At 45.9% G+C, this 25,505-nt stretch overlaps 3 protein-coding genes and 1 pseudogene across 6 annotated transcripts in view; 3 read left to right on the plus strand and 1 right to left on the minus strand.

Annotated features, from left to right (window-relative positions):
- Positions 1–5,126, plus strand: part of RAB15 (RAB15, member RAS oncogene family) — a 12,839-nt gene extending 7,713 nt beyond the window's left edge. Inside the window, exons 1-2 of one of the 2 annotated variants that reach the window (XM_021718769.1) lie at positions 1,129–1,517; positions 4,741–5,126. In XM_021718769.1, the coding sequence (XP_021574444.1) occupies positions 1,146–1,517; positions 4,741–5,091 (723 nt within the window). In that variant the 5' untranslated portion in view covers positions 1,129–1,145 and the 3' untranslated portion in view covers positions 5,092–5,126. Of the gene's footprint in view, positions 1–1,128; positions 1,518–4,740 lie in introns of those variants that run through there. The other variant, XM_021718770.1, reaches the window with a different exon arrangement.
- A 4,077-nt stretch (positions 5,127–9,203) lies between these two features.
- CHURC1 (churchill domain containing 1) overlaps positions 9,204–25,505 on the minus strand; it is a 21,451-nt gene continuing 5,149 nt past the window's right edge. The window contains exons 2-4 of one of the 2 annotated variants that reach the window (XM_008070465.2): positions 24,649–24,784; positions 20,707–20,777; positions 9,204–11,588 (exon numbers count right to left, since the gene is read on the minus strand). In XM_008070465.2, coding sequence (XP_008068656.1) covers positions 11,496–11,588; positions 20,707–20,777; positions 24,649–24,784 — 300 coding nt within the window. In that variant the 3' untranslated portion in view covers positions 9,204–11,495. Of the gene's footprint in view, positions 11,589–20,706; positions 20,781–24,648; positions 24,785–25,505 lie in introns of both variants that reach the window. The other variant, XM_008070464.2, reaches the window with a different exon arrangement.
- LOC103272998 (MIP18 family protein FAM96A-like) lies at positions 18,062–19,017 on the plus strand. Of its 2 annotated transcripts, XM_021718773.1 has the most exons (2): positions 18,062–18,429; positions 18,480–19,017. In XM_021718773.1, exons 1-2 carry the CDS (start codon positions 18,143–18,145, stop codon positions 18,499–18,501), a joined length of 309 nt encoding a protein of 102 aa, XP_021574448.1. In that variant the 5' UTR covers positions 18,062–18,142; the 3' UTR covers positions 18,502–19,017. The 2 variants fall into 2 exon arrangements, with proteins under 2 accessions (XP_021574448.1, XP_021574447.1); XM_021718772.1 differs by having other exon boundaries at positions 18,062–19,017.
- LOC103272997 lies at positions 23,769–24,388 on the plus strand (annotated as a pseudogene).

The raw sequence follows: 25,505 nt of genomic DNA on the forward strand, positions 1-25,505 counted from the left end.
TTTTTTTTGAGTTGGAGTCTCACTCCATCGCCCAGGTTAGAATGCAGTGGCATGCTCATGGCCACCCCAGCATCGACCTGCTGGGCTCCAGCGATCCCTCCACCTCAGGCTTCCAAGTAGCCAGAACCATGGGCGCGCGCCACCATGCCTGCCAATTTTTAAAATTTTATAGAGATGCAGTCTTGCCAAGTTGCCTGAGCTGGTCTCAAACCCCGGGGGTCCAGGCAATCCACTCACCTTGGCCTCCCAAAGTGCAGGGACTACAGGTTGAGCCACCAAGTACGGCCCAAGGAGAGACTTTTCAAGACAAACATCTTCTTCATCTCTTCAGCTTTGTGTAAGCTGAGGCACTGAAGGTCGATTTTTCTAGATTTTCCTCCTAAACATCCCTTTGCTTATTATTTTTTAAACTTTTTTTTTTCTTGAGTCAAAGTCTCACTCTGTTGCCCAGGCTGGAGTGCAGTGGCACGATCAAGGCTCACCTTGACCTCCAATTCCTGGACTCAAGGGATCCTCTAGCCCCAGCCTCCCAAGTAGCTGGGACTACAGGTGTGCTTCACTATGCCTGGCTAATTTTCTGATTTTTATGTAGAGATGAGGTCTTTGCTGCCCAGGCTGGTCTCAAACCCCTGGGCTCAGGCAATCCTCTCGCCTCAGCCTCCCAAATTGCCAGGATTACAGGTGTGAGCCACCATACCCTGCCCTAAGGGTCCCTTTGATTTTGTGCATGGGGAAGGTAACAGGTGGGAAGTAACAGCCAAAGAGAAAAATGTGAAAAGGAACATGTCTATTTCCATTATATTCCGAGCCCCAATTCTCTTCCTCCTCTTTGGGATCCCTGTGGACCCTGCCCTCTTACTGCACTATTCAGAGATTCACTCAGCGGGAATTCTGTGATGTCCCTGCCAAGTGAAAGCAACTTGCTGGGGCCCGTCAGAGTCAACCCTGCATCCCTCCCTCCCCTTTTTCCTCCCATTCGACCTTTGGGGCTCTGGTTTCCTGCAAGTAGTGAATTATTCACGTCTGCTCAAAGATATCACATTGGCCCTCTCCCGGTTGCCAATGGGGTGGGGCAGGGAGGTGGCTTTGTTCAGAGGGTAAACAGGAGGCACCTCCTTGTTCAAACACCACTTACTTGCAGGTGGATGCCTGTTTCTGCTAAGTCATCCTGGGATGCTCAAAGCCCCATTGTCAGGCCCTTTCTGTCCTCCTTCCTGGCTCCTCCTTCCTTCCCACCCCCTGGAGAGACTCTTATGTGGACTCGGCCACTGTGCAGGGCTCACTCTGGCGGCGACATGGCTTACATCGCCAAGTCCTTCTACGACCTCAGTGCCATCAGCCTGGATGGGGAAAAGGTGGATTTCAACACATTCCGAGGCCGGGCAGTGCTGATCGAGAATGTGGCTTCGCTCTGAGGCACGACCACCCGGGACTTCACGCAGCTCAATGAGCTGCAATGCCGCTTCCCCCGGCGCCTGGTGGTCCTCGGCTTCCCTTGCAACCAATTTGGACATCAGGTGAGGTGTCCCGTGTGCTGTACCCAAGGGGTGGGGCTGGCATAGCTTGAGTGGGCTCAGGGGACAGGCTGAGTGACTTGTGCTGGAGTGTCTGGAATCACAGGGCACTTTTTTTTTGTTAATCGAGGCCTCCAGGTGCCCGTGAAACACCAGGTCTATTTGTTTAAGGTGGGTTTGTTTAAGATTAAACACTGAGGGCCAAGCGTGGTGGCTCATGCCTGTAATTCCAGCATTTTGGGAAGCAGAGGTGAGAGGATTGCCTGAGCCCAGGGGTTTGAGACCAGCCTGGGCAACTTGGTGAGACCTTGTCTCTACAAAAAAATCAACAAATTAGCCAGGTGTGGGTGGTGCACGCCTGTGGTTCCAGCTACTTGGAAGGCTGAGGCAGAAGAACTGCTTGAGCCCAGCAGATTGAGACTGCCACTGCTCTCCAGCCTGGGTGACAGAGTGAGACTCCAACTCAAAAAAAAAAAAGATTAAACACTGAGGACTGCGGGTTGATTGTTCACTGTCTTCCCACTATAGTACTCTGTGAGGACAGGTACCAGGTCTGTTTTATTCTTCACTGTGTCCTTGATGCCTGGGTACGAAAGCACTACTTAAATATTTGTCGAATGAATGAATAGAGGAAATAGAATACCCCAAATCCAGCTGGACTCAGAAGACCTTACTCTAGTGGGACTCGATTTAACTATTTTTGTTTATTTTTGTAGAGACGGTATCTCACGGTGTGGCCCAGGCTAGTCTCAAACTCCTGGCCTCAAGTGATCCTCCCACCTCAGCCTCTCAACATGCTGGGATTACAGGTGTGAGCTGCTGCGACTGGCCTGGTCTAGCTACTTAATGGCTCTGTACCTTTGGAAGAAATACTTGATTTTTCTGGTTGAGTGTCCTCATCCGTACATTGGGGATAATACCATTTAGCTCACAGGACTATTATGAGATTCAGAGGTAGGATATACAAAAGTATACGAAATAGTAAGTAGATGCAAGCGCTTCATCGTTGAGATTGAAGATTATTTTGTTTGTTTAAATTAGTCACCGGGCACGGTGGCTCATCCCTGTCATCCCAGCACTTTGGGAGATCGAGGCGAGAGGATTGCCTGAGCCCAGGGATTCGAGACCAGCCTGGGCAACATGATGACACCTCATCTCATCAAAAAATTCGCAGAGCATGGTGGCACATGCCTGTGGTTCCAGCTACTTGGAAGGCTGAGGCAAAAGGATCACCTGAGCCCAGTAGGTCGAGGCTGCGGCGGCGGCCATGAACATGCCGCCACTGCACTCCAACCTGGAGTGAGAGTGAGACTCCTACTAAAAAAAAAAAAAAATTGGCCAGGCTCGGTGGCTCAGCCTGTAATCCCAGCGCTTTGGGAGGCCAAGGTGAGTGGATTGCCTGAGCCCGTGGGTTCGAGACCCGCCCAGGCAACTTGACGAGACCTCACCTCTACAATAAGTCGAAAATCAGTCGGTCGCGGTAGCGCGTGCCTGTAGTTCTAGCGACTCGGAAGGCTGAGGCAGAAGGATCGCCGGAGCCCAGCAGGTCGAGGCTGCGGTGGCCGGGAGCGGCCACTGCACTCCAGTCTGGGCAAAAGAGTGAGACTCCAACTCAAAAATAAAAATAAAAATAAAAAAAATTAGTCAAGTGGAAAGTGGAGACGGGAGAAAGGAGAGACTTGCCCCAGCACATGTTTCCCTGGGCGGTTCTGATGAATGGCTCCAGCTGTGACAGTGCTTCAGTCATGCTCTTCAAGTTCTCTTCCAGGATTTCTTGTGTCTTCTGTGGCTTTAACTGTGCAAGCAGGCAGTGTCCCCAAGTGACCCCTCTAATCAGAATCTCCTTGGTTAACGCACAGCGGTGTGACAGCAAGGAGGAGATGGGGCAGGAAGGCAGAAGCCTCACCGGCTATGACCAACCTCACCCAGGGCACCGACTGCTCTCGCGGCTTCTTCCCTCTTTCGGGGGTTCCCGCCTTTGCCAGGGCAGGAGGCAGCAGGGGCAAAACCTCTCTAGAGGTGTTCTTCAGGCCTGGGGAGCCCCGGCCTCACACTATCACTTCAGGCTGGCTGCTTGCTGGAGAGTCCACAACCGCTCAGAGCCAGCCAGCTGTGCAGGGAAACGAAGTCTCATCTCAGAGGTCAGCTCTGGACTCAGGTCGTCATGGTGCCTGGGTGGACGCTGGTAGGGCAGAGGCAGGAACTTTCTCCCAGAGGGAAGTGTTTGACTCTTACGCTGGGGCGGAGGAGGGTGGACGAGAAGGGTTCTCACAGACCTGCTGGGGCATAGGGAGGGGGAACAGGACAGGGATGGCAGTGGGGGGAACACGGGGAACAGGCTAAGCTAAGGCGTCCACAGCGGAGCGCAGAGCAGAGGGTCTTTGGGTGGCAGCCTGGAAGCCAAAGGAATAATTACACATGCACAACCTTTAGCCCTCGAGCACGTACCCCCTCGACTCCGCCTTCTCCTCCCACCTATTCGAGAACCTTCAACCTTCTATCCTATTTAATCCACTCCTGTTGGTCGGTCCCATTCGTTGTTGTCTTAAACTTGCTTTGCTTTTGTGGCACCTGAAAACTGGACGTCCTTGGATGGGGTCTTCCTTCGTCAAAGCATCTTCCCATTTGCTTGGACAAAGCCTTGTCAGTGCTTGGACAAGGCAATATGAAGGAAAGCAAGATGCTGTAGTCATGTTCCTCTGGGCCCTCAATTTCCACCGTAGTTTCAGGAGCTAAGTAGGGCAGAGGCAAAGGCTGTCCTCAAGACCTGCGCAACTGAAGCCCCAGAGGCCAGGGCGTGTGCACATGTGGATGTGTGGGTTTGGGTGGGTGGGCAGGCAGGTGAGTCCAAGGGAAGGTTCTGTGAGCTTCCTTTCCCTTTCTTTCTTCTGCCCTGAACTCAAGGTCCTCGAGGCTCCAGACACCTTAAGAACAGCTCAGGGTAGACTGGAAATGAAGGCAGCGGCTTGAAAGGGCTGCATCTTTACGAGTAAGAGCAGCCAAGCTAGGAGCTGCAAGCGCTCTCAGGAGCGGCCTAGCAAACCGTCAGGCAGCAGCTGTGGGAGGGGGGACCCCAGGCCCAGAGCAGGACAAAGCCCGTGGACAAGGCAAGGGAAACGGAGAGAAGAGTGCTTGTGGGAAGGGCGTGGAGGAGGGTGAGGACTGTGTGGGGCGGGAGCTTCATTCCCCCTTCCCCAACCGTGCTCTGGGTCTCTCCCTCCCCCAGGAGAACTGTCAGAATGAGGAGATCCTGAATAGCCTCAAGTACGTTCGCCCAGGGGGCGGCTACCAGCCCACCTTCACCCTCCTTCAGAAGTGCGACGTGAACGGGCAGAATGAGCACCCCGTCTTCGCCTACCTGAAGGACAAGCTCCCCTACCCCCAGGACGACCCGCATTCCCTCATGACCGACCCCAAGTTCATCATCTGGAGTCCGGTGCGCCGCTCGGATGTGGCCTGGAACTTCGAGAAGTTCCTCGTGGGCCCCGAGGGGGAGCCCTTCCGGCGCTACAGCCGCACCTTCCCCACCATCAGCATCGAGCCTGACATCAAGCGCCTCCTCAAAGTCGCCATATAGACCAAGCTGCTCTGTGCCCAGGTCTGCTCTGCCTGGTCCCGAGCGCCCTTCGTGGGGCCAGTGGGCCCTCCGGAGACACTGCGGGCCCTGAGGTTCCCTTGACATCGGTCCCCTTCTCTGAGAGCCCTGCCTTCCCCATCTGCTTCCTCTTCCTCTCCCAGCCGTCTGCTCGATGACTCAGCGTGGGCTCTGGGCCTTCACAGAGTGATGGCACCTTCCTAAACCCCACGGATGGTGTTTGAGAAGCGTGAAGGGCCCGGGTCAGCCTGCTGGAAGAGTCCAATAAAGGACAGGTGTGGAGACGGCCAGGCTCTGTGTCTTCTTCCTTGACAGAGGGCAGAGGGGTGGCACAGACTGTCGTGGGTAGAGAGGGGGTGGCAGCCCGCAAAGTTCTGGTGGGGGAGGCCGTGACCCAGGGGGACGCCCTGGTTATGCCTGGCACACAGGCTGTGGCCAAGGTCTGTGGTGGCCGTTGGAGTTACAGGAAATGTGACCTGTCTTATTACTTGATGGCTTTTCTCCAGAACTGGGGAGGATGAAGTGATCCTGAGAGGCAGAGGAGAAGGCAGTGGGCCCTTTGGCTGAGGGCACTGGGAGGCCGTTGGAGGATTACAACCAGGGAGACGCCCCCAGCACTGTGGGTACTGGATCAGTACCCTTGGGAAATTCCCAGGAAGTCAGTTAACTTTTACCAGTAGCAAGGACAAGGAGGGTACAGTTATTGTGAACACAAAGAGCACTTTGTCCTTTTCCTGATCACCTTGCTGAGTGGCATTTGTCTTCGGTCCTTTGCTAGACTGACTCTCCCTCCTTTTTATTTATTTATTTTTTTGATTGAGGGTTTCACTCTATCACCCCAGGCTGGAGTGCAGTGACACAATCATGGCTCTCTGCAGCCTTGACCTGCACTCAGGTGATCCTTTCACTTCAGCCTCCCGAGTGGCTGGAACCACAGGTGTGAGCCACTATGCCCAACTAAATTTTGGATTTTTATAGAGACGAGGTCTCACTATGTTGCCTGGGCTGGCCTCGAACTCTTGGGTTCAAGCAATCCTCCTGCCTCGGCCTCCCAAAGTGTTGGGATTACAGGCATGAGCCACTATGCTGGCCTCTCTCTTTTTTTAAATTTTTTTTTATTTTTTCTTATAGAGATGAGGTCTCGCCAAGTTGCCCAGGCGGGTCTCGAACCCGCGGGCTCAGGCAATCCACTCACCTCAGCCTCTCAAAGGCACGGGATTACAGGCTGAGCCACCGAGCCTGGCCTCTCTCTTTTTTAAAGTTCACATTCCACCCTTGCTCTCTCAAACTCACATATTCACAGACTCAGGCACAAGACACAACTAGAGGCAGTTCATTTTTTCCTCCACACAGGTGGGGACGGGTGAGGGCCTCTCTTCAGAATCAGTGTGTAATCTGCCATCCGCAGCAGGATTGCTCTCACTATGACAGTTTGGTCGAGTGGCTTTGTAAGGAGGTGTCTTCAGTGTCCTCACCCAGTGCAGGCATGTTCAAACGCCCCCCCCCCCCGCCCCGCCAAGGCTGGTTCTCGCATGTTCTGAAGGAGATGCCTGCTGAGAGGCCACGGCCCTGTCACTCTGCCCATAAGCCTCATGCTGGAAACTTCTCATTTTCCCTTCCCTTCTCTCACCACTAGATGGAATATTTCCTCTTCACTGCAGCCTGAAGAGAGTTTTCCAAGCTGCACACTGCTTGAGAGCCCAGTGCTGAGGGGAATCACTCTGCTCCACACAACCACTTTCTAAACACGTGCATCCCCTGGGAAGTAAATGTGGAGTCGAGGCTAAGGATCCCCATTGCTCGACCTTCAACCAACGAAAGCGGTCGTTGACGGTGCTTAATTTCCAAAGGGTAACCTGAGCATTACAGTGGGAACCCCCTGGCGCCCTTCTGCAGGGCCTTCTGCTAAATTAAGGTTACCCTGAACCTGACTCTTCTGAAACCTCAAGCCTTTCAGATTCCTGCTCTTAGAGCCAACAGCTGGGGCATGAATCCTAATGGCGCAGGGCCAGACTGCTTTTAAAGCAGTGAGTGCAAACAGACTGCTTTTCTGAAACAGACTCCACGTTGGACGCCAGTAGGGTTTGTCCACCATCCTGATGGTGCTGCAGCCGGCAGTTACACCCACCAACAGGGCCAGCTCCCTCGGAGGTGGCATCATGCCAGGGGCAATGGAGGGCTTGGTATGCCGGTACAGCGTGTTGGGCACAGTGAGTTGAAGGAAATGTTTGGGGATTCCCAAAAGCATGGGAATGACAGCATAAGTGATTTTGCAGAGTGGGAGTGCCCTAATGCTAGAATGAGAGGGCTCTTCACTTGGGCAGGGAAATGCTGTTTGCTTCGGAGGGGACCTGATCTATTTGGCTTAGGAGGAAACAGGGCAGGCAGGACTGGAGGAGCCTGTTTTACAAGGACCTTTTGTTTGACTGAATCTTTAGTTGTGCTGGGGTTAAAATGGAGGGAAATGGAAAAGCCTTTCCTGTCCTCTCTTCCTCATCGTGTTTGTCCCCCTTTTCATCCTCAGGGGTATTGGCTTATGGTCATAAACAGGCAAGGCAAAGCTTTAATAGAATCACCCACTTTCCTAGATAAACAAAATCTTTTAATCAAATTTCCCTAGGGCACTCAGAAGTAGGGAGAAGTCTCATTAACAAGCTCTCCCAGAAGTGCTGCGATAATGTACTCAATTAGAGGGGGGAAACAGAATCATAATCTGAGGGCTCTTACCAGAAAACATACAGCTTGGAATAAGGGATTTCAGAGGGCTCAGGTTCAGAGACTGAAATCGATGACTACTTCCATGACTGTGTTTCATAGGTCTATCTCCTTAGAGAAACACTGAGACCGACCTGGACAACTTGGCGAGATCTCATCTCTACTATAAATAAAAAAAAATTAGCCAGGCGTGGTGGTGAATGCCTGTAATTTCAGCTACTTGGAAGGCCGAAGGGGAAGGATTGCCTGTACCCAGAAGGTCGAAGCTGCGGTGGCCATGAATGTGCCACTGCACTTCAGCCTGGGTGACAGAGTGAGATTTCAACTTAAAAAAAAAAAAACAAGAAAGCACTGAGTCAAACTCCAGAACTTTCTTATCACCATCACAACCTTCATCAAACTAATGTTTACTGAATATTTATTTGTTCACAGGCTGTGCTGAATACTTCATGTACATTGGGTTATTTAATCCTTACACGGACTCCATGAGGAACTTTTATCTCTATTTAAATAATATGTAATTGGGCAAGACACTTGCCAAGGACAAAGGGCTTAGTAAGCGCAGAGCTGAAAGTTAAAGTCAGCTCAGTGTGACTCCCAGGCCTCTACTCTCTAGCACATCACAATAGTGCTTCCTTCTAGTGCAGACTTCCCTTCCCAAGGACCACGGAGAGCTTCTGCACACAGTACTGCATGGCTTTAACATGCTTTCACTTACATCGTCATTAGATTGAAACATCCTGGAGAGGAGGCATAATTGTTCCCACCTTTCCCCTGGAGAAACTGAGATGCAGACAGGATAAGTGACCTGCCCGATGTCCCATCACGAGCAGGTGGCAGAGTGAACTCTGGACCCGGCTTTCTTAATTTCCTTTCTACCCAACCACACTGCTTCTGACAATGTTGACTTCTACAGTAAAGAAACATACATTTTAAAACTGGGAGCCTCAAATTCAGTCAAGTAACTGGCCCCGCTCACAAAATGAAGGAATGAAACCGAAGAGATTTTGGATACACTGAACTAGAGAACAGTAGACCAACAACCGTTCATGATGACTTAAAGCAACAGCCATATCTGGTGGGGACCAAGCTCTCATGTCTATTAATTAGGACTGGGAGAACCTAAAACCATCTGAGAAAGAGCTAACTAAAACAAAAACACCATTGCAGGCTGAGCTTCTTCCTTTACAAGCCTGACTAGGCAGACCTGTACATCAGGGAGTGGAGCAAGAAACAGGTATCAAGACTAGCCCAATTTCCAGTGACACCCACAGGGATTTATTTTCCTTCTTTATCTATCTCACAAAGGGAAGTGAAGAAGACCCATGCTTTTGCCTGACTCCCTTTTATTTGAACAGAAAAATACGGATTCAATGGAACTGGGTTAAAGAGGTCTTTATTCTATCAGATCCACAGAATTCCAGAAAATGAAAAAGTATCACAAAACAGCACAATCCTGGGTTAATAATAACACAATAGATGGAGAGGATCTTATGTTGTAAATGCTTGAACTATACAGTCCAAAACAAATAGATAATTACACATTCTGCAACGAGGACCTTGGCAGGGCATATAAAATTGTGCTCCTGATCCTCAAATACCTAAGATGGAAGCATTACCAAACTCCAAGAAGGGACAATTCAGAGGCTATAATGGGCTTAGAGCTGCTATTTAAAGTAATGAAGCATTTTCTCTGCTTTCTGGATTCATTTTGCCAAACGATTTCCTTAGCAGGTCAGATATAGATTTGCAGCAAAATGGAAAACATTTTCCAGGAATAAAACAACTGATCTCTACGAGCAGCTGACTTGACTTTCCTGAATGATAAATCTTGATGTGACCTGCCTAGATGCCTCAGTGCTGAAAATGACATTCTCAGCCTCTTCCTGACCTTCAGACCCTCACACTTCACGCTGACCCAGCACAATTGACAGTGAGCTGCTGGACTAGCTGTGTGAATTGAACCAGTTATTTGCCTTCTTTGTACCTCAGTTTTTTGGCTCTAAAACTAGAATAATAGAATCCACCTCATGGAATTGTTTCTGAGGATTAAACAAGTGCTTAAAATGGTCTTGGCACATAGTAAGTACTCAATAAACCTCAGCTATTATTATTATTGCTGTTACTCTACAAAGCTTTTCCCTGGTATCTACAGTGAACTCTTTGCTCACTTTTTTTTCTTATAAGCAAAGTCTTGGTTCAGAATTTCCAAGTCTCTTAGACATGAAGGGAAACAATTTTGTTTCCAATGCCTGACCCTTTACATTTTGGTCTTAGAATGAGAAGAACTGAAGCCACCTTATTGTATCTAGTACTTTTTATGCTTTCCAAAGTATTTTACATATATTAATTCATTTGGAACACCTAACAATACTATGAAGAAAGTGTAATATCAATTTTTACTAGGCCAATTTTATAGAAACAGGGCTATAAAGCCCAAAATAATGCTTTAACAGTTATATTGCCACTAACTGGTGGAGGGACCTAAATGTCAGTGTTGATAACCCCTAAGCCAGTGCTCATTCAACTATGCAAAGCAAGAGATTCCAAGATCCCTTTGGAGCAATTGAAACCATTCTGTTCATCAAGATTAATCAAAATTTACACTTTATTCAGGTTTCCCTGGTTTCTACCAATTTGCTTTTTCTGGTATAGAATCCCATTTAGGACACTACAATTAGTAGTCATGTCTCCTCAGGCTCTACTTGTCTGTGTCCATTTCTCAAACTTCCCTTGTATCTGATGACCTGGATAGTCTTGAGGAGTACTGGTTAGGTATTTTATAGAATGTCTCTTGAGTGGAATTTGTGAGACGTTTTTCTCATGAGCAGACTGGGGTTATGGGTTTTTGGGAAGAAGACCACAGAAGTAAAGATTCTCATCACACCATATCAAGGGCATATAGTGTCACAGGGCTTGTCATCAACGATGTGAACCCCAATCACCCAGCTGAGACAGCTCATCAGGTTTCTCCACTATAAAGTTACTCTTTCCTTCTTTCTGTATTATACTCTTTGCAAGGAAGGCACTCTGCAGAGCTCACACTTAAGCAGTGGGGAGTATCTGCATAAGCCATTTGGAATTCTTCTGCACAAGAGATTTGTCTATCCTCTCTCATTCGTTCATTCAATCATTTATTTCTATCAGAATGGACCCTTAGATATTTATTACACAGTCTGGGTTATAATCCAATACTACTTTATTTTGTTGCTGAAATTGCTCCAGCTTTGGTCACTGGAAGGAAGCTCTTTCAGTTGGCTCCTCTGTTAGACATACTCCCAATCACTGAGATTTTTCCATTTCAGCACTTCATTTTTCTGTGGTACAAGATGCTCCAGGCTCGTCTTGTGTGTTTCCTGACCCAGTCCTAAAATCAGCCATTTTTCAAAGGAGCCCTGGTTCCTTCTATTGGAAACCAAGGTCTGGGTATCAGGTGTGCAACTTTCTGGCTACATCACTGCTAACAAAGGTGCTCCACTCTGGCTACCTAATATGAACTTCTAACTTTAGCAGAAGAGCTCAGCTCTAAAGAACAACCTCCTAAATTACTTTCTCTTTTAACGAATAAGTCAGTCTCAGCAGAAAAAACATGCATAGAATTTTCAATATAAACTAAGTAACGACAAACCATCGGGCTTGCTATATTGTACAATGGAACGGAAGAAACATCCTTAGAATAACAGAGTCATTTGTCTGGGGTCATCAGGGAGAATACTGATAGTATCTTCAGCTTTGCCACATAACAGACACAGCATGGTATACTCCTAGAACAAGACAAAATACAAGATTACAAGGAACAGGGACAAGACACTTTTTAACTTACACTGTTTGGTAAAGCTGCTGTCTATAAACTGCCATGAATATTCTCTGTACTTTAGATCGATTTCTTCAATACTTATCGGCAATGTCTTAGGCTTATTCTGTGTTATTTCAAAGCCTTTTATTTATATACTATGAATACATGCTGATGCTCCTTTTACAAGAATGTCATCTTGGAAATGCATGGCTATTTCTCACACTTAGAAAGCACACATATTTAGCTCAGTGCTGCTATTTAAAGTAATGAAGCAATTTGAGTATGGGTCTCTAAGGACAAATTCCTGTCCTTAGAGCTGTTCCCTTCTAGGATATTTAACACTAATATGCAACAAAACTTTTTTTTTGAATAGGAGAAAATTCCCAAACCCCAAATGCTATTTTTATCTAGTCAAGGAAAATAATTATGTTAAATTCACTAATACGTCATGCCTCATACTTAGATAGTGAGTTGTCTGGAATTTGATCTATTTAAGAAGTTTTATGCATGCTAGGCTTAACAAATGTCTACACTGGTAACAGAAGGGACTTTATTTTAGGCAAAATTCCTTTGGACAATGTCCTATTCTTATAGCTGGCCATTCTAGAATATTTAATATAGTCATAAACTAGAGGGACATGTTTCTTTCAAACATTTTTCATCTTTAGGAAAACAAACATCTGTGTTAGGTCTACTAGTATTTCGACACCTGATGTTGTGTTAGCTAGCTGTCTGGCAATTGAGCAGTCAAGACAGTTGTTTCTTGGGTCTAGTCACTCAGAGAGGGTCGCAAAGGTAAAGGATGACTATGGTACAAAGAATCAGAAGCAGGCAGCTGCCTTTCCATTTCCTGCTGGTGGTGGAGAGCAGGAGAGCTTAGCATGACAGTGGAAAGACCGCTTCTCAAAGGCCACACTTAATTTAGTTTCTGAGTCGGAGTCTCATTCTCTTGCCCATGCCGGAGTGCAGTGGCGCCATCACGGCTAACTGCAGCCTTGACTTCCTGGGCTCAGGCGATCCTTTCACCCCAGCCTCTCAAGTAGCTGGGACTATAGGCACACACTACCAATGCCCTAATTTTTTTTTGATTTTTTTGTAGAGACAAGGTCTTGCTATGTTGCCCAGGCTGATCTCAAACTCCTGATCTCAAGTAATCCTCCCACCTTCGCCTCCCAATGTGCTGGAATTAGTTATCAGCCACCATGCCCAGCTCACACTTTATTTTTTGAATTGGAACCTCACTCTGTCACCCAGACTGGAGTGCAGTGACATGATCATGGCTCACTGTAACCTCCGACTCCTGGGCTCAAACAATCCTCTGCCTCTGCCTCCCGAGTAGTTGGGACTACAAGTACATGCCACCAAGCCCAGCTAATTTTTTTTTTAAATATTTTTGTAGAGATGAGGTCTTGCTATGTTGCCCATGCTGATCTGGAACTCCTGTCCTCAAGCAATCCCTCCACCTCAGCCTTCCAAAGTGATGGGATTAGAGTCATCAGTCACTGTGCCCAGCTCACACTTATTTATTATCTTTATTTATTTTTCTTTTTTAACTATGTGGGATATAATTCAGGGTAAGGTATACAAATGTTCATTGTGCAGGTCCCCTTGTTGATGAGGTGTGCCTTCCCCTCCCCTGGCAGTTTCCCACTAATGATAATCCTGCCCCTGCCCTACCCTGGCAGTTTCCCACTACTGCTAATCCCTTTCTTATAGTATTACAATAGATGTTCAAGGTCCACTTATGAGTGAGAACATGTGATACTTGGCTCTTTGCTTCTGTGCTAGATCACTCAGTATTATAGACGATCTTTATTTTTTTAATCAAGGTCTCAACTCTGTTGCCCAAGGTGGAGTACAGTGGCATGATCACAACTCACCACAACCTCAACCACCTGGGCTCAGATAATCCTTTTGCCTCAGCCTCTTGAGTAGCTGGGACTATAGGCACAAGCCACCATGCCAGGATAATTTTTTGGGTTTTTTTTTTCTTTTAGAGACAAGGTCTCATTATGTTGCCTAGGTTGGTCTCAAACTCTTGGACTCAAGCAGTCCTCTTGCCTTGGCCTGCGAAAGTGCTGGGATTACCGGCATGAGCCATTGTACCCAAACTGACACTTAATTTTAATGTTTACACACTGTAAAAATACATGGAGGCTTACGTTCACAGAACAAACACAAATTTCAGGAACTGAAAATAAAATAAAAACCACCCTCTCCTAGGTCTTTGGGTGTTCTCAAGTACTTCCACTATTTTAATTCACCAGATATTGCTGGTGAAAAAGTAGTAAGAGTCAAAAAAGGCCCAAGCGTGGAGGCTCACGCCTATAATCCCAGCACTTTGGGAGGCCAAATGAGAGGACTGCCTGAGTCCACAGGTTCTAGACCAGTCTTGGCAACTTGGCGAGACTTCATCTCTACAAAAAATAAAAAATTAGTTGGGTGTGGTGGTGTGTGTGCACCTGTAGTTCCAGCTACTTGGAAGGCTGAGATGGAAGGATCACCTGAGCCCAGGAGGTCGAGGTCAAGTGGCTGTGAGCGTGCCACTGCACTCCAGCCTGGGCAACAGAAACTCCAACTCAAAAAAAAAAAAAGAGTCAAAAAGGGAAAATGTATGAAGGTAGATAAACATCTGAGTTTTCACTAGTGTATCCACTGAGAAGTTTATACTGAGTGCCCACATGCCCTGAGATGTCTAGGTATGGTGGAAGATATGAAAGAAAGCAAGGACAAAGGCTGACCTGAAAAATGGACAATCTAACTTAGGAGGAAAAACATACATAATCTGGAAAGATCATTAAACATATATACATATTTATATACACACACTATATATACTATAATCTGGAACTATTACATGTATAATCGGAAAAGATCATTAAATCAGTGAGACTGATTACACCTCTCATCTGTACAGACGGTCTGGAATTCAAATGTCATAGCAAGCCAACTGTCTGGAATTCAAAAGCAGTTTCCCACAAAATAATGTTTTACATGGCAGTTGGGTTCCCAGGAAAAGCCATAAGTCACTTAAATTTATATTGTATGACTACTATAGATTCTAACCATATATAGTAGTGCTTCTGTGGGAAAGCATGCGTAGAATTCTAACTTGGGAGGCTAGGAACACTTTTCTCTGTGCTGTCAGGAATATGGCAGGATTACGACACCTTTTACCAAAACCAGCCAAGCAGGGAGAATAACTCCCCCCTCATTCAAGGCGACCCTCCCAGGATCCATTTGAGCAGGGCCTCGGGGGAGCCTTGGAAGGAAGGGTGGAATGGGTGGGCCAGATCCTCCTTTTGTCCCGAGGGTTCCTTAGCCCTTTCCCTCTCTTACTCCCTGTGAAATCTGACTCCAAGTCCTCTCCTTCCTTGGCCCACAGAGGAGCAGATAGCAGTCCATCGCTCCCCTCATTCCCTGATGTAAACACATTGCCATTTCATTTGAAATGCAGGATGAAATATTGACAGAGGTAGTGATGTGTTTAGAATATGCTTTGAAATAACCCTAAGGGGAGATGTGGGAAAGATGAATGATAAATCAGGCAATGTGAAGTCAATAAACTATTCTGCTTACTTTGGATTATGTTTAAATTTCCCAGGAGATGTTTAAAATAAAACAACAATGGTGGGGAATCCCACCTTGAACTTGAACTACTGCCAGGACAAGAGTAGGGACTAGGGTAGGGTGAGGATGAGAACAGAGTCCTGCAGCTGAGAATGAAGAGCGTTTGTGGACATCAGGGTGAGGTGGACGTTCCCCAGTGGCTGCTCACTAGAGCCAGGGCCTGACATAGGGACAAGAACAGTTCAGAAAATGGAGAAGCAACATAGGCTGGACCATGAGGGTCAAGAAGGAGATAGATTCTGAGTTCCACTGAAAGAGGTTAAGACTGAGTTGGCCTGAAGGTGAAGACACAGAGTTTTGGGTTTTTTTGAGTTGGAGTCTCACTCTGTCAACCAGACTGGAGTGCAGTAGCCGTTCCCGGCCACTGCAACCTAGACCTGCTGGGCTCCGGCAATCCTTCCGCCTCAGCCTTCCGAGTAGCTGGAACTACAGGCGCGCGCTACCATGCCCGGCTCATTTTTTTTATTTATTGTAGAGATGAGGTCTCGCCAAGTTGCCCAGGCGGGTCTCGAACCCACAGGCTCAGGCAATCCACTCACCTCAGCCTCCCAAAGGCACGGGATTACAGTCTGAGTCACCGAGCCCAGCTAGACAGAGTTTTATCAAGAAGCATGAGTGAGGACGCAGCCTGGAAAAGGGGGCAAGCACAGGTGCATGGGTGGAGGGAAAAATGCCGCACAAGGAGGCCTGCAACGGGGCGCGCAGGATGGCACATTTACGGAAGGCTAATCTCACAGCCATGGGCAGAGCTACAGCTGAAGGAATGCTGAGTCACTTAGGACTGAGTGGGTGCTATCTTTGACATGAGGTGTGATAGCAGAACCTGGGGGAAAAAGCAAAGAAACAAAGAAAAAAAGAGGGCTGGTGGGGTGTGAGGGCTAGGAGGGAAATGTGGAGGTACCCAGTAGTTTACAACTGGCACTGCATGCATGTGTGCTCACTATACAGGGAACACAGAGAAGGTTCCAGACCACAGACCAAAGACCAGGGGCATCAGTTAGGAAAAACAGTAAAGGAAAGGGGAGAAAATGCAAAGGAGCAGTTTAAATTATTTTAAAAGAAAGAAGAGGGTCAAGCACTGTTGACCTCAAGGGCAGAAGTGCTTCGACAAGACAGCCATGGTTATCAAAACCAGATACAGAAGAGATGTTGAGAGAACTGAGGCAGAGCCACAGGATTTGGATGTATTCTGGGAAACCTATGAGAGAACAGTTTTAAAACAGTGAAGATGAAAACCCATTTGTAAGTGGTGAAGAGGAGCTTAAGGAAATAAGGGAAGAGGGTATAAACTCATTCACATCAGGAGGCAAAGGGAAGCAAAGAGATGACTCCAGGAACCAAAGAGGTGGCTGAGTGAAAGGAAAGGGTTTTCACTTATTTTTAATGAACAAAGAAGAACTAAGTATGTTAAATGTTAAAAAAAAAAAATCCCATGGATTAAAAAAAATTTTTTTTAATTAAAAAAAAAAAAAGAGGGGCCAGGTGCAGTGGCTCATACCTGTAATCCAGCACTTTGGGAGGCCGAGGCAAGAGGATTGCCTGAGCCCAGGGGTTCAAGACCAGCCTAGGCAACTTGGTGAGACCTCGCCTCTGCAAAAATCCAAAAAATTAGCTGGGCATGGTGGCACGCGCCTGTAGTTCCAGCTACTTGGAAGGCTGAGATGAAAGGATTGCCTGAGCCCAGCAGGTAGAGGCTGCGGTGGCTATGAGTGTGCCATTGCACTCCAGCCTGGGTGACAGAGTGAGACTGCAACTCAAAAAAATAAAAAGAGGACACTAGAAGGAGAGATGATAACATGAGATTCCGGAGGACATGCAGTAGGGCAGCACAGAAAGGAGTAGAGAAAAAGTGTCCTCTACAACAGGAAGAAAGGAAGAATCTCAAATTGGGACAAGACCACATATGGTACACTCTGGAAGTCTAGTGGGAATAAGAGGGAAGCTGCAAGAAACAGGGAATAAAAAGTTTGAAGCTAAAGGGGCACTATGGAAAGGCAATCAGATGACCTGAAAGCATCTTTATTTTTATTTATTTACTTATAAAACATTTTAAAAAATAGAGACAGGGTCTCACTATGGTGCCCAGGCTGTACTCAGATTCCTGGCCTCGAGTGATCATCCTGCCTCAGCCTCCCAAAGTGCTGGAATATCAGGTGTTAGCCACTGCAGCCAGCTGAAAGCATTGTTTTGAGAAAAATAATCTGATGGCAGAGTACAAAATATGGGTGGGGGAATAAATGCTGCGAGGGAGAAGACTGGAGGTAGAGAGCTTCATTTAAGAGTTTTTCAGAGGCTGAGCACAGTGGCTCACGCCTATAATCCTAGCACTTTGGGAGGCCAAGGTGAGAGGATTGCCTGAGCCCATGGATTCGAGACCAGCCTGGGTAACTTGGCGAGACCTCATCTCTACAATAAATCAGAAAATTAGCCCAGCATGGTGGCACACGCCTATAGTCCACCTACATGGAAGGCTGAGACAGAAGGATCACTGGAGCCCAGCAGGTCAAGGTTGTGGTGGCTGTGAGCATGCCACTGCACTCCAGCCTAGGTAACAGAGTGAGACTCCAACTCAAAAAAAAAAAAAAAGTTTTTCAGGAGAATTTGTCTCCGGGCATCATAACTACAAGCCTTTCTCCTTTACCTTCTTCTTCCTGCCTCAGCGTAATGTTTTAAAAACGGCTATGTTCATTCATAAAGGAAAAATCCACTAGACTTTGGTCTCAGGGCAGTGATTCAGTGGCTTGGTTGGGAAATCAACAGGCAATCTCAAAACCCATTGAGGAGATCTAAAAAACTTCCACGACAGAAGACCAGGAAGTTGATGAATTCCGAGGCCGGCTGCTGAGACGGTGGCGCGGGTGGGACAGTCGCCAGGGATGGCGGAGCGGGAGGATGGAGCGCGTGTCCGGGCTGCTCTCCTGGACGCTGAGCAGAGTCCTGTGGCTCTCGGGCCTCTCTGAGCGGGGAGCTGCCCGGCAGCCCCGGATCATGGAAGAGAAAGCGCTAGAGGTTTATGATTTGATTAGAACTATCCGGGACCCAGAAAAGCCCAATACTTTAGAAGAACTAGAAGTGGTAACAGAAAGTTGTGTGGAGGTTCAAGAGATAAATGAAGAAGACTATCTAGTTATTATAAGGTTTACACCGACAGTACCTCATTGCTCTTTGGCGACTCTTATTGGACTGTGCTTAAGAGTAAAACTTCAGTGGTGTTTACCATTTAAACATAAGTTGGAAATATACATTTCTGAAGGAACCCACTCAACAGAAGAAGACATCAATAAGCAGATAAATGACAAAGAACGAGTGGCAGCGGCAATGGAAAACCCCAGCTTAAGGGAAATTGTGGAGCAGTGTGTCCTTGAACCTGACTGATGGCTGTTTTAAGAACCACGGAACTGTAATTGCTTGATATCTTTGTTTAAACTCTTTGTATAATGTCAAAGACTCCTGTTTAATAAATAGGTGGTTTGTACCTCAAAGCATTTTTTAAAAGGCTTATTTCCAAGCAAGATTTAATGATAAGGCAGTACCTAATTTGTTCAATGTATAACATTCTCAGGATTTGTAACATTTAAATGGTCAGAGAGAATAATATTTTCTAGTTATGTGTGAGATGGGTTGCTATTTTTCTGATGCCTATTCTGATGCAACTACTTTTCATGTCAAATATCTACTGTGCCCAGATATATTCAATTTAAATCATTACTCTGTAAAATAAAGACAACAGATGATTCTTAAAAAAAAAAAAAAAAAAAAAAAAAAAACTTCCACGACGAAGGAGCTTCTTGAATACAGCTGAAAGCACTCCCTTCCTCCCACAAAAGGACAGAGCTGTCTCTTCAAGCCCACAAGATGCACATTCCCCTATGTGACCACTATTCATTCACTAAAATCTCCATTTTGCTGTAAGTTACATATAGCATATGAGTATTTCATGAGGAATAGTCTTTGGATGCTGAGGAGATATGGTAAAGGTGCTGTCTAGATTAACCACGCATATCAGATCAGGCTCTGACAGATTAACTAGGCACTTTCTTCCATGCTAAAATAAGAATGAATGAGAGGGGTTATGCTACTTGATGATTCTGTTATGGAAGATTATTATTTGTTTCCTAATTAAAGTACTATCCGAGTTTGAGGGACTGAAAAAAAATTTTCCTTGCCTGTTAAACACTCTAACCTGATGTCAATATCCTACGGACAAGCATGCAGTTCACACAAAATAAGCAGCTCAATTTGAAGGCTGAAAAACAGAGGCAGTGAAGGACAGAAGGGGTCCCAGTTTGTCCTTGGGTCTCTCCCACTTGTCCAGCTCTGCTTCCTGTCCCTCAGACCTGTGAATTTCCAGTAACTTCAGGCCTACTGCAACCTTCCAGAGAATTCTTCATATGCTCTCACAACTGCATAAGGGCCAATCTTTATCATAAATCTCTTAATCTCTAGCTTCACAGTGGTTCAGGATTTCTCCTCCAATCTTGATACACCATCTTGTAATTTTATTTATTTATTTATTTATTGAATCTTTTAATTTTTTTTTTTTAGTTGGAGTCTCACTCTGTCACCTAGACCGGAGTGCAGTAGCCGCTCCCGGCCACCGCAGCCTTGACCTGCTGGGCTCCGGCGATCCTTCTGCCTCAATCTTCTGAGTAGCTGGAATTACAGGCGCGCGCTACCACGCCCGGCTGATTTTTGATTTATTGTACAGATGAGGTCTCGCCAAGTTGGCCAGGAGGGTCTCGAACCCACGGGCTCAGGCAATCCACTCACCTCAGCTTCCCAAAGACGTGGGATTACAGGCTGAGCCACCAAGCCCAGCTTTGTAATTTTATTTAACAAATAATATTAAAATATCTTACCACAACTGAGGCCACATGGTTGCTCAACACTACATAATGACTAGGGAATTCAAAGATAACCACCTTCTCACAATTCCCATGCGCAGCAAGTATGGTGGCAGTAGATAGGACATCAGTTAAAACCAACAACTGGGCAATCACATAACTGGGCAGAAAAAAGCAGCACTAGAGTAACCTTGTAAGACCCCATCAAATGCTATTCTTTATAAGCAAAAATGACAGAACTAAGATATCTTATTTAAGGCACACACTTTGTTTTATTTATTTATTAATTTTTATAGAGACAGGATTTTGCTCTGGTCTCAAACTGCTGGGCTCAAGAAGAGATCCTCCTGCCTTAGCCTCCCAATGTGTTGAGATTACAGATGTAGCCACCATGACTGGCCTGCACACACTTTGATCTGTGACTCTTGTGAAGATAGGTTTGCAGGGATCCACCCACATCTAAAGTCTCTCTCAACATGCATAAGTGTAAGACAGTGATGGTCCCTTTAATACATGCTAGTACTTCATTTATAAAATCTATGTCTATATTTTCAAGAGTACATTTATTATCTCCCTCTCCCCAAAAAACATACCCATATTTATACAGTTTACCTGAAATTCATCCATGATGCTGAATGTATACTCGTGCCTGGCTATTACGTGATGACAGTTCTTACACAGATCTGCTGAAACAAAGAAAGATTTATGTAATTAAGCCTTAATTAAGTCTTTTAAGTTTCTTAAAACAGTAAAATTTTTGTTTTCGGGACATATATATTCTTGAGTTAGAATCACTCTGTCGCCCAGGCTGGAAGTGCAATGGATGCTTACTGCCACCACAGCCTCAACCTGCTGGGTTCAGGTGATCCTTTCACCTCAGCCTTCCAAGTAGTTCAAACTACAGGTGCGTGCTACCATGCCGGACTAAATTTTGATTTATCGTAGAGACAAGGTGTTGCCAAGTTGCTCAGGCTGATCTAGAACCCATGAACTCAGGCAATCCTCTTGCTCCACCTCCCAAAGTTCTGGGATTACAGGCATGAGCCACCGCATGTGGCTAGGATATTATTTTAAAAGAATCTCAACTCTGCCATAGTTTTCATAGCAGGAAACCCATTATACTATCTACTTTGAAAAAATAATACAGGATCTGCCAATAGCAAGACTACATAATTAAGGGTCTGAACTCAGACTTAATGTGCATTTATTAATTCCCACTGAAAGCTCTCTAAAGTAATCAGTTGACAGATATTTAAGTGTGTTTTTAAGCTAGCTGGACCTATTTAACTATGTGAAAGCTTTTATTCTCAAGAATGACAGAAACTATGCTAGTATAACCAGTCAATAATGAAAGCCAATGCTGAATAGTAAAGTGAATTTAATGGTAACAAAAGAATTTAATTAAAAAATGGCAATAGTTATTATGATTTATTCAGTGCTTACTGTGTGCCAGATACTGTTTTAAGTTTTGTTCACTTAATCTCAAAAGCCCAGTGAGGTAGACACCATCATTACCACCTTTTTAGGGACAAGGAAACAAAAGCATACTGTGGTTAAGTGACTAGGAAGACCCGTGAGTGAGGAAGTGCTGGAACCAGAAATCAAGCCCAAGCAGTTGGTGGCCCCAGGGCCCTCACTCTTAACCACTGTGCTCTGTTGCCTGGATGAGATACAGAATACAGGGAATATGTACTAAAAAGAAAGAAAAAGAGTCTTCTAACTTAGAACATTTTCGATTGTCTGGCTCTCTTCTGAAAGCTTGGTGTCTGTCACACCCCTCCTTCAAAATATCATTATCTGCACACTTATTCCTCATATATTTGGAACATACCCAAGAACCAGAAGACAAGCAAAGAGGGATATAAACAGTTTAAATACTGGTTGCAGTATCTGGGCACTAAAGTATACTTGTACTTAACTGACTCAGGAATTCTTAGTGCCAACCTTAGAATTAATGTATTATACAGTTTATTACTTTGATTTCCCAGTACCGAGGACGAGAAGCAGCATATTAAGAAGACAGCTTACTTATAGCAACAAAAGCAAGGAACAACAGCCTGTCAGTGATACTGGAGACCAAAAAAAGAAAACAAACAAACAAAAACCTAAAGAGTAAAAACAAGACTACAATAACCACAGCATCCCAGAGTCATTTAGTACAGGGACAAATAGCCCTCAACACTTTCATAGCTGTTGGAGAACATCACTATAGTATACTACAGTACAAAGTGAAAACTCCCATGGATGACCTGAAGGTAATAGCAATAATCATAACAGTAATAGTAAAAAGTCTCTATATCTTGATAAAGGCTTTAAAAATAGAAATAGGTCCCCCAAAAATAATAAATATGGGCAGTCATGGTGACTCAGTCTATAATCCCAGCACTTTGGGAGGCTGAAGTGAGAGGACTGTCTGAGCCCGGGGGTTCGAGACAAGCCTGGGCAACATGGTAAGACCTCATCTCTACACTAAATCACAAAAACTAGCCGGGCATGGTGGCATGCACCTGTAGTTCCAGCTACTTGAAAGGTTGAGGCAGAAGGATCACCTGAGCCCAGTAGATCAAGGCTGCAGTGGCTGTGAGCATGCCACTGCACTCCAGCCTGGGCAACAGAAGTGAGATGCCAACTCAAAAAATAAATAAATAAATAAATAAAAGTAAATATAAGAATTCAGGCCAGTCTCAGTGGCTCAACCTGCAATCCCAGCACTTTGGGAGGCCGAGGCAAGTGAATTGCCTGAGCCTGAGGGTTTGAGACCCGCCTGGGCAACTTGGCAAAACTGCATCTCTACAATAAATCAAAAAAATTAGCCAGGTGTGGTGGCATGCACCTGTAGCTCTGGTTACTTGGAAGGCTAAGGTGGAAGGATCGCTGGAGCCCAACAGATAGAGGCTGCAGTGGCTGGGAGCATGCCACTACACTCCAGTCTGGGCAACAGAGTGAGACTCCAACTCAAAAAAAAAAAAAAAAAGAATTCAGTGCCTAAATTACAAGTTTCAGTTATCTTCAAAAGTAATTTATATTGACTACCTGATAGTTCTAGATAAATCAGCTGTTAACTATATTCTCCTCTTAAAAACCTAATTGGTAACTTCGTGTTGCAATACACCACTGAAATAGGCCTCAGAATATTTTGCATAATGTATCAACTTCCAAAAGCTTATAATAGACTCGTGCTACAAAGAAGTCCATGACTTGTGTCCCGCTACCAACACCCCACTGCCCTGTGCTCGGCCGACTGGCATCAGTGTGGGGATTGTGGAGTAGGTCTGCAGGGCGGAGTGTCGTGGTGGCACAGCTCACAGTGAGAATCGGTAGGAGGAGAAGAACGAACTATAAGGATACACTCAGGCAAAAGAAGAAATGAGCCAGGCTCAGTGGCTCAGCCTGTAATCCTGTGCCTTTGGGAGGCTGAGGTGAGTGGACTGCCTGAGCCTGCGGGTTCGAGACCTGCCTGGGCAGTGAGACTTCATCTCTACAATAAATAAAAAAAATCAGCCGGGCGTGGTAGCACATGCCTGTAATTCCGGCTACTCGGAAGGCTTAGGCGGAAGGATTGCCGGAGTCCAGCAGGTCGAGGCTGCGGTGGCCAGGAGGCCACTGCACTCCAGTCTGGGCAACAGAGTGAGACTCCAACTCAAAAAAAAAAAAAAAAAAAAAAAGAAGAAGAAATGGAGCAGCCCATGAAGAAGGAAGCTGATGGAGAAGAAAACTGCCCTTTGGGAAGCAGCAAAGGCCACTAGCCTGCAGGAAATAACAGAACGGGACAGGCTTGCCAACTTGCCCCTAATTTTCTTTTCTTTTCTTTTTTTTGAGTTGAAGTCTCACTCTGTCACCCAGGTTGGAGTGCCATGGCATGCTCATGGTCACCCCAGCATTGACCTGTTGGGCTCCGGTGATCCTTCAGCCTCAGCCTTCCAAGTAGCTGGAACTACAAGTGCATGCTACAGTGCCTGGCTAGTTTTTTTTTTTATTGTAGAGATGAGGTCTGGCCAAGTTGCCCGGGCTGGTCTTGAACCCGCGAGTTCAGACAATCCACTTGCCTCAGCCTCCCAAAATGCTGAGATTACAGGCTGAGCCACCGAGCCTGGTTGCCCCTAATTTTTAATGGGCAATACCCAGTAGGCGGTCAATGATGGGATGCGTGGGTGGAGACGATATGGAAATGCTCATGGAGATAAGAGAAATGAGAAGAAAACTTAGGTAGCTGCAGTTGAGGAACTGTCTGTGTATCCTTATGAGGGAGCTCTCTAATCACCATGACCATCATGAATTTTGCTTTATGCCTTGACTCCTTCCATTTTCTGTAAGATTAGTACTGTGATTCCCCGTTTTCTTTTTCCTTGCACTTTCCTGATATGTCTTTATCAGTCCGTTTGCTGTGAACATTATGTTATTTCCATGTGTCACGTGTGTCTTGTGTTGCAGTTTCTAACTGGAGATTTTGCCTTTGTACCCAGTCTATTTCTCTCAGCAGCAGAGTTTCACCCATTTACATGGAGAAATGTAAAGTTGATAAAGCAGTTAAAAAGCAAAAAATAAAATACTTACGATCATAGGTGACTATCTCTTCTCCATCCTCTTCTTTCAGGGACTTGTTTGTGATCAGCATGAAGTCCCGCTTACTGCACACAGCACAACCCGTGAAGTTTAGCAAGAAGGAGCCATTCTCCAGGCACGTGTTGCCCTGAAATATTAGGATGAATTTTATTTCCTTTCATTTCAATATCTTTTTTAGGGGGGCAAACAGCTTTATCGGGGGTGAGGGCAGGGAAAGGAATAAAGAACATCGACCTCTGCTGCCAATGAGAGCCATTTAAAAATCTTTAGTGAAGATGGCTAACAGACTTAAAACCTCAAAAGGTAAAAAAACACAAAAAACTCAAAAAGGCCAGAATTGGCCAGACTTGGTGGCTCAGCCTGTAATCCTAGCACTTTGGGAGGCCGAGGCGAGTGGATTGTCTGAGCCCGGAGGTATGAGACCAGCCTGGGGAACCTGGTGAGACCTCATCTCTACAAAAAATAAAAAATTAGCCGGGCGTAGTAGTGCATGCCTGTAGTTCCTGCTACTTGGAAGACTGAGACAGAATGATTGCTGGAGCCCAGGTTTGTGCCACTGCACTCCAGTCAGGGCGACAGAATGACTCCAACTAAAAAAAAAAAAGAAACTGGAAACAGAGCCATTGCTTTGCTAAGCCATGGACTGACCATGTGGTTCCTTAAGCCACGGCTGCCATGTTTCCTAGCCTTGGCCTCCTCCTCTACCTTGGGGAGAATGAATCTCCTGTCTCTGTCTCTCTCTCTCTCTCTCTCTCTCTAATTTACTTTTTAAAATAAACTGTATTTTCCTTTTCCTTTTTTTTTGAGTTGGAGTCTCACTCTGTCGCCCAGACTGGAGTGCAGTGGCC

This window comes from Carlito syrichta, unplaced genomic scaffold (genome assembly GCF_000164805.1).
Source record: "Carlito syrichta isolate Samal-C Ts95f unplaced genomic scaffold, Tarsius_syrichta-2.0.1 Scaffold313438, whole genome shotgun sequence".
NCBI classification, from domain to species: domain Eukaryota; kingdom Metazoa; phylum Chordata; class Mammalia; order Primates; family Tarsiidae; genus Carlito; species Carlito syrichta.

Bases quoted from the DNA above. Each gene is read 5' to 3' on its own strand.
- LOC103272998 (XM_021718772.1), top strand. From the start codon at position 18,143: ATGGAGCGCGTGTCCGGGCTGCTCTCCTGGACGCTGAGCAGAGTCCTG.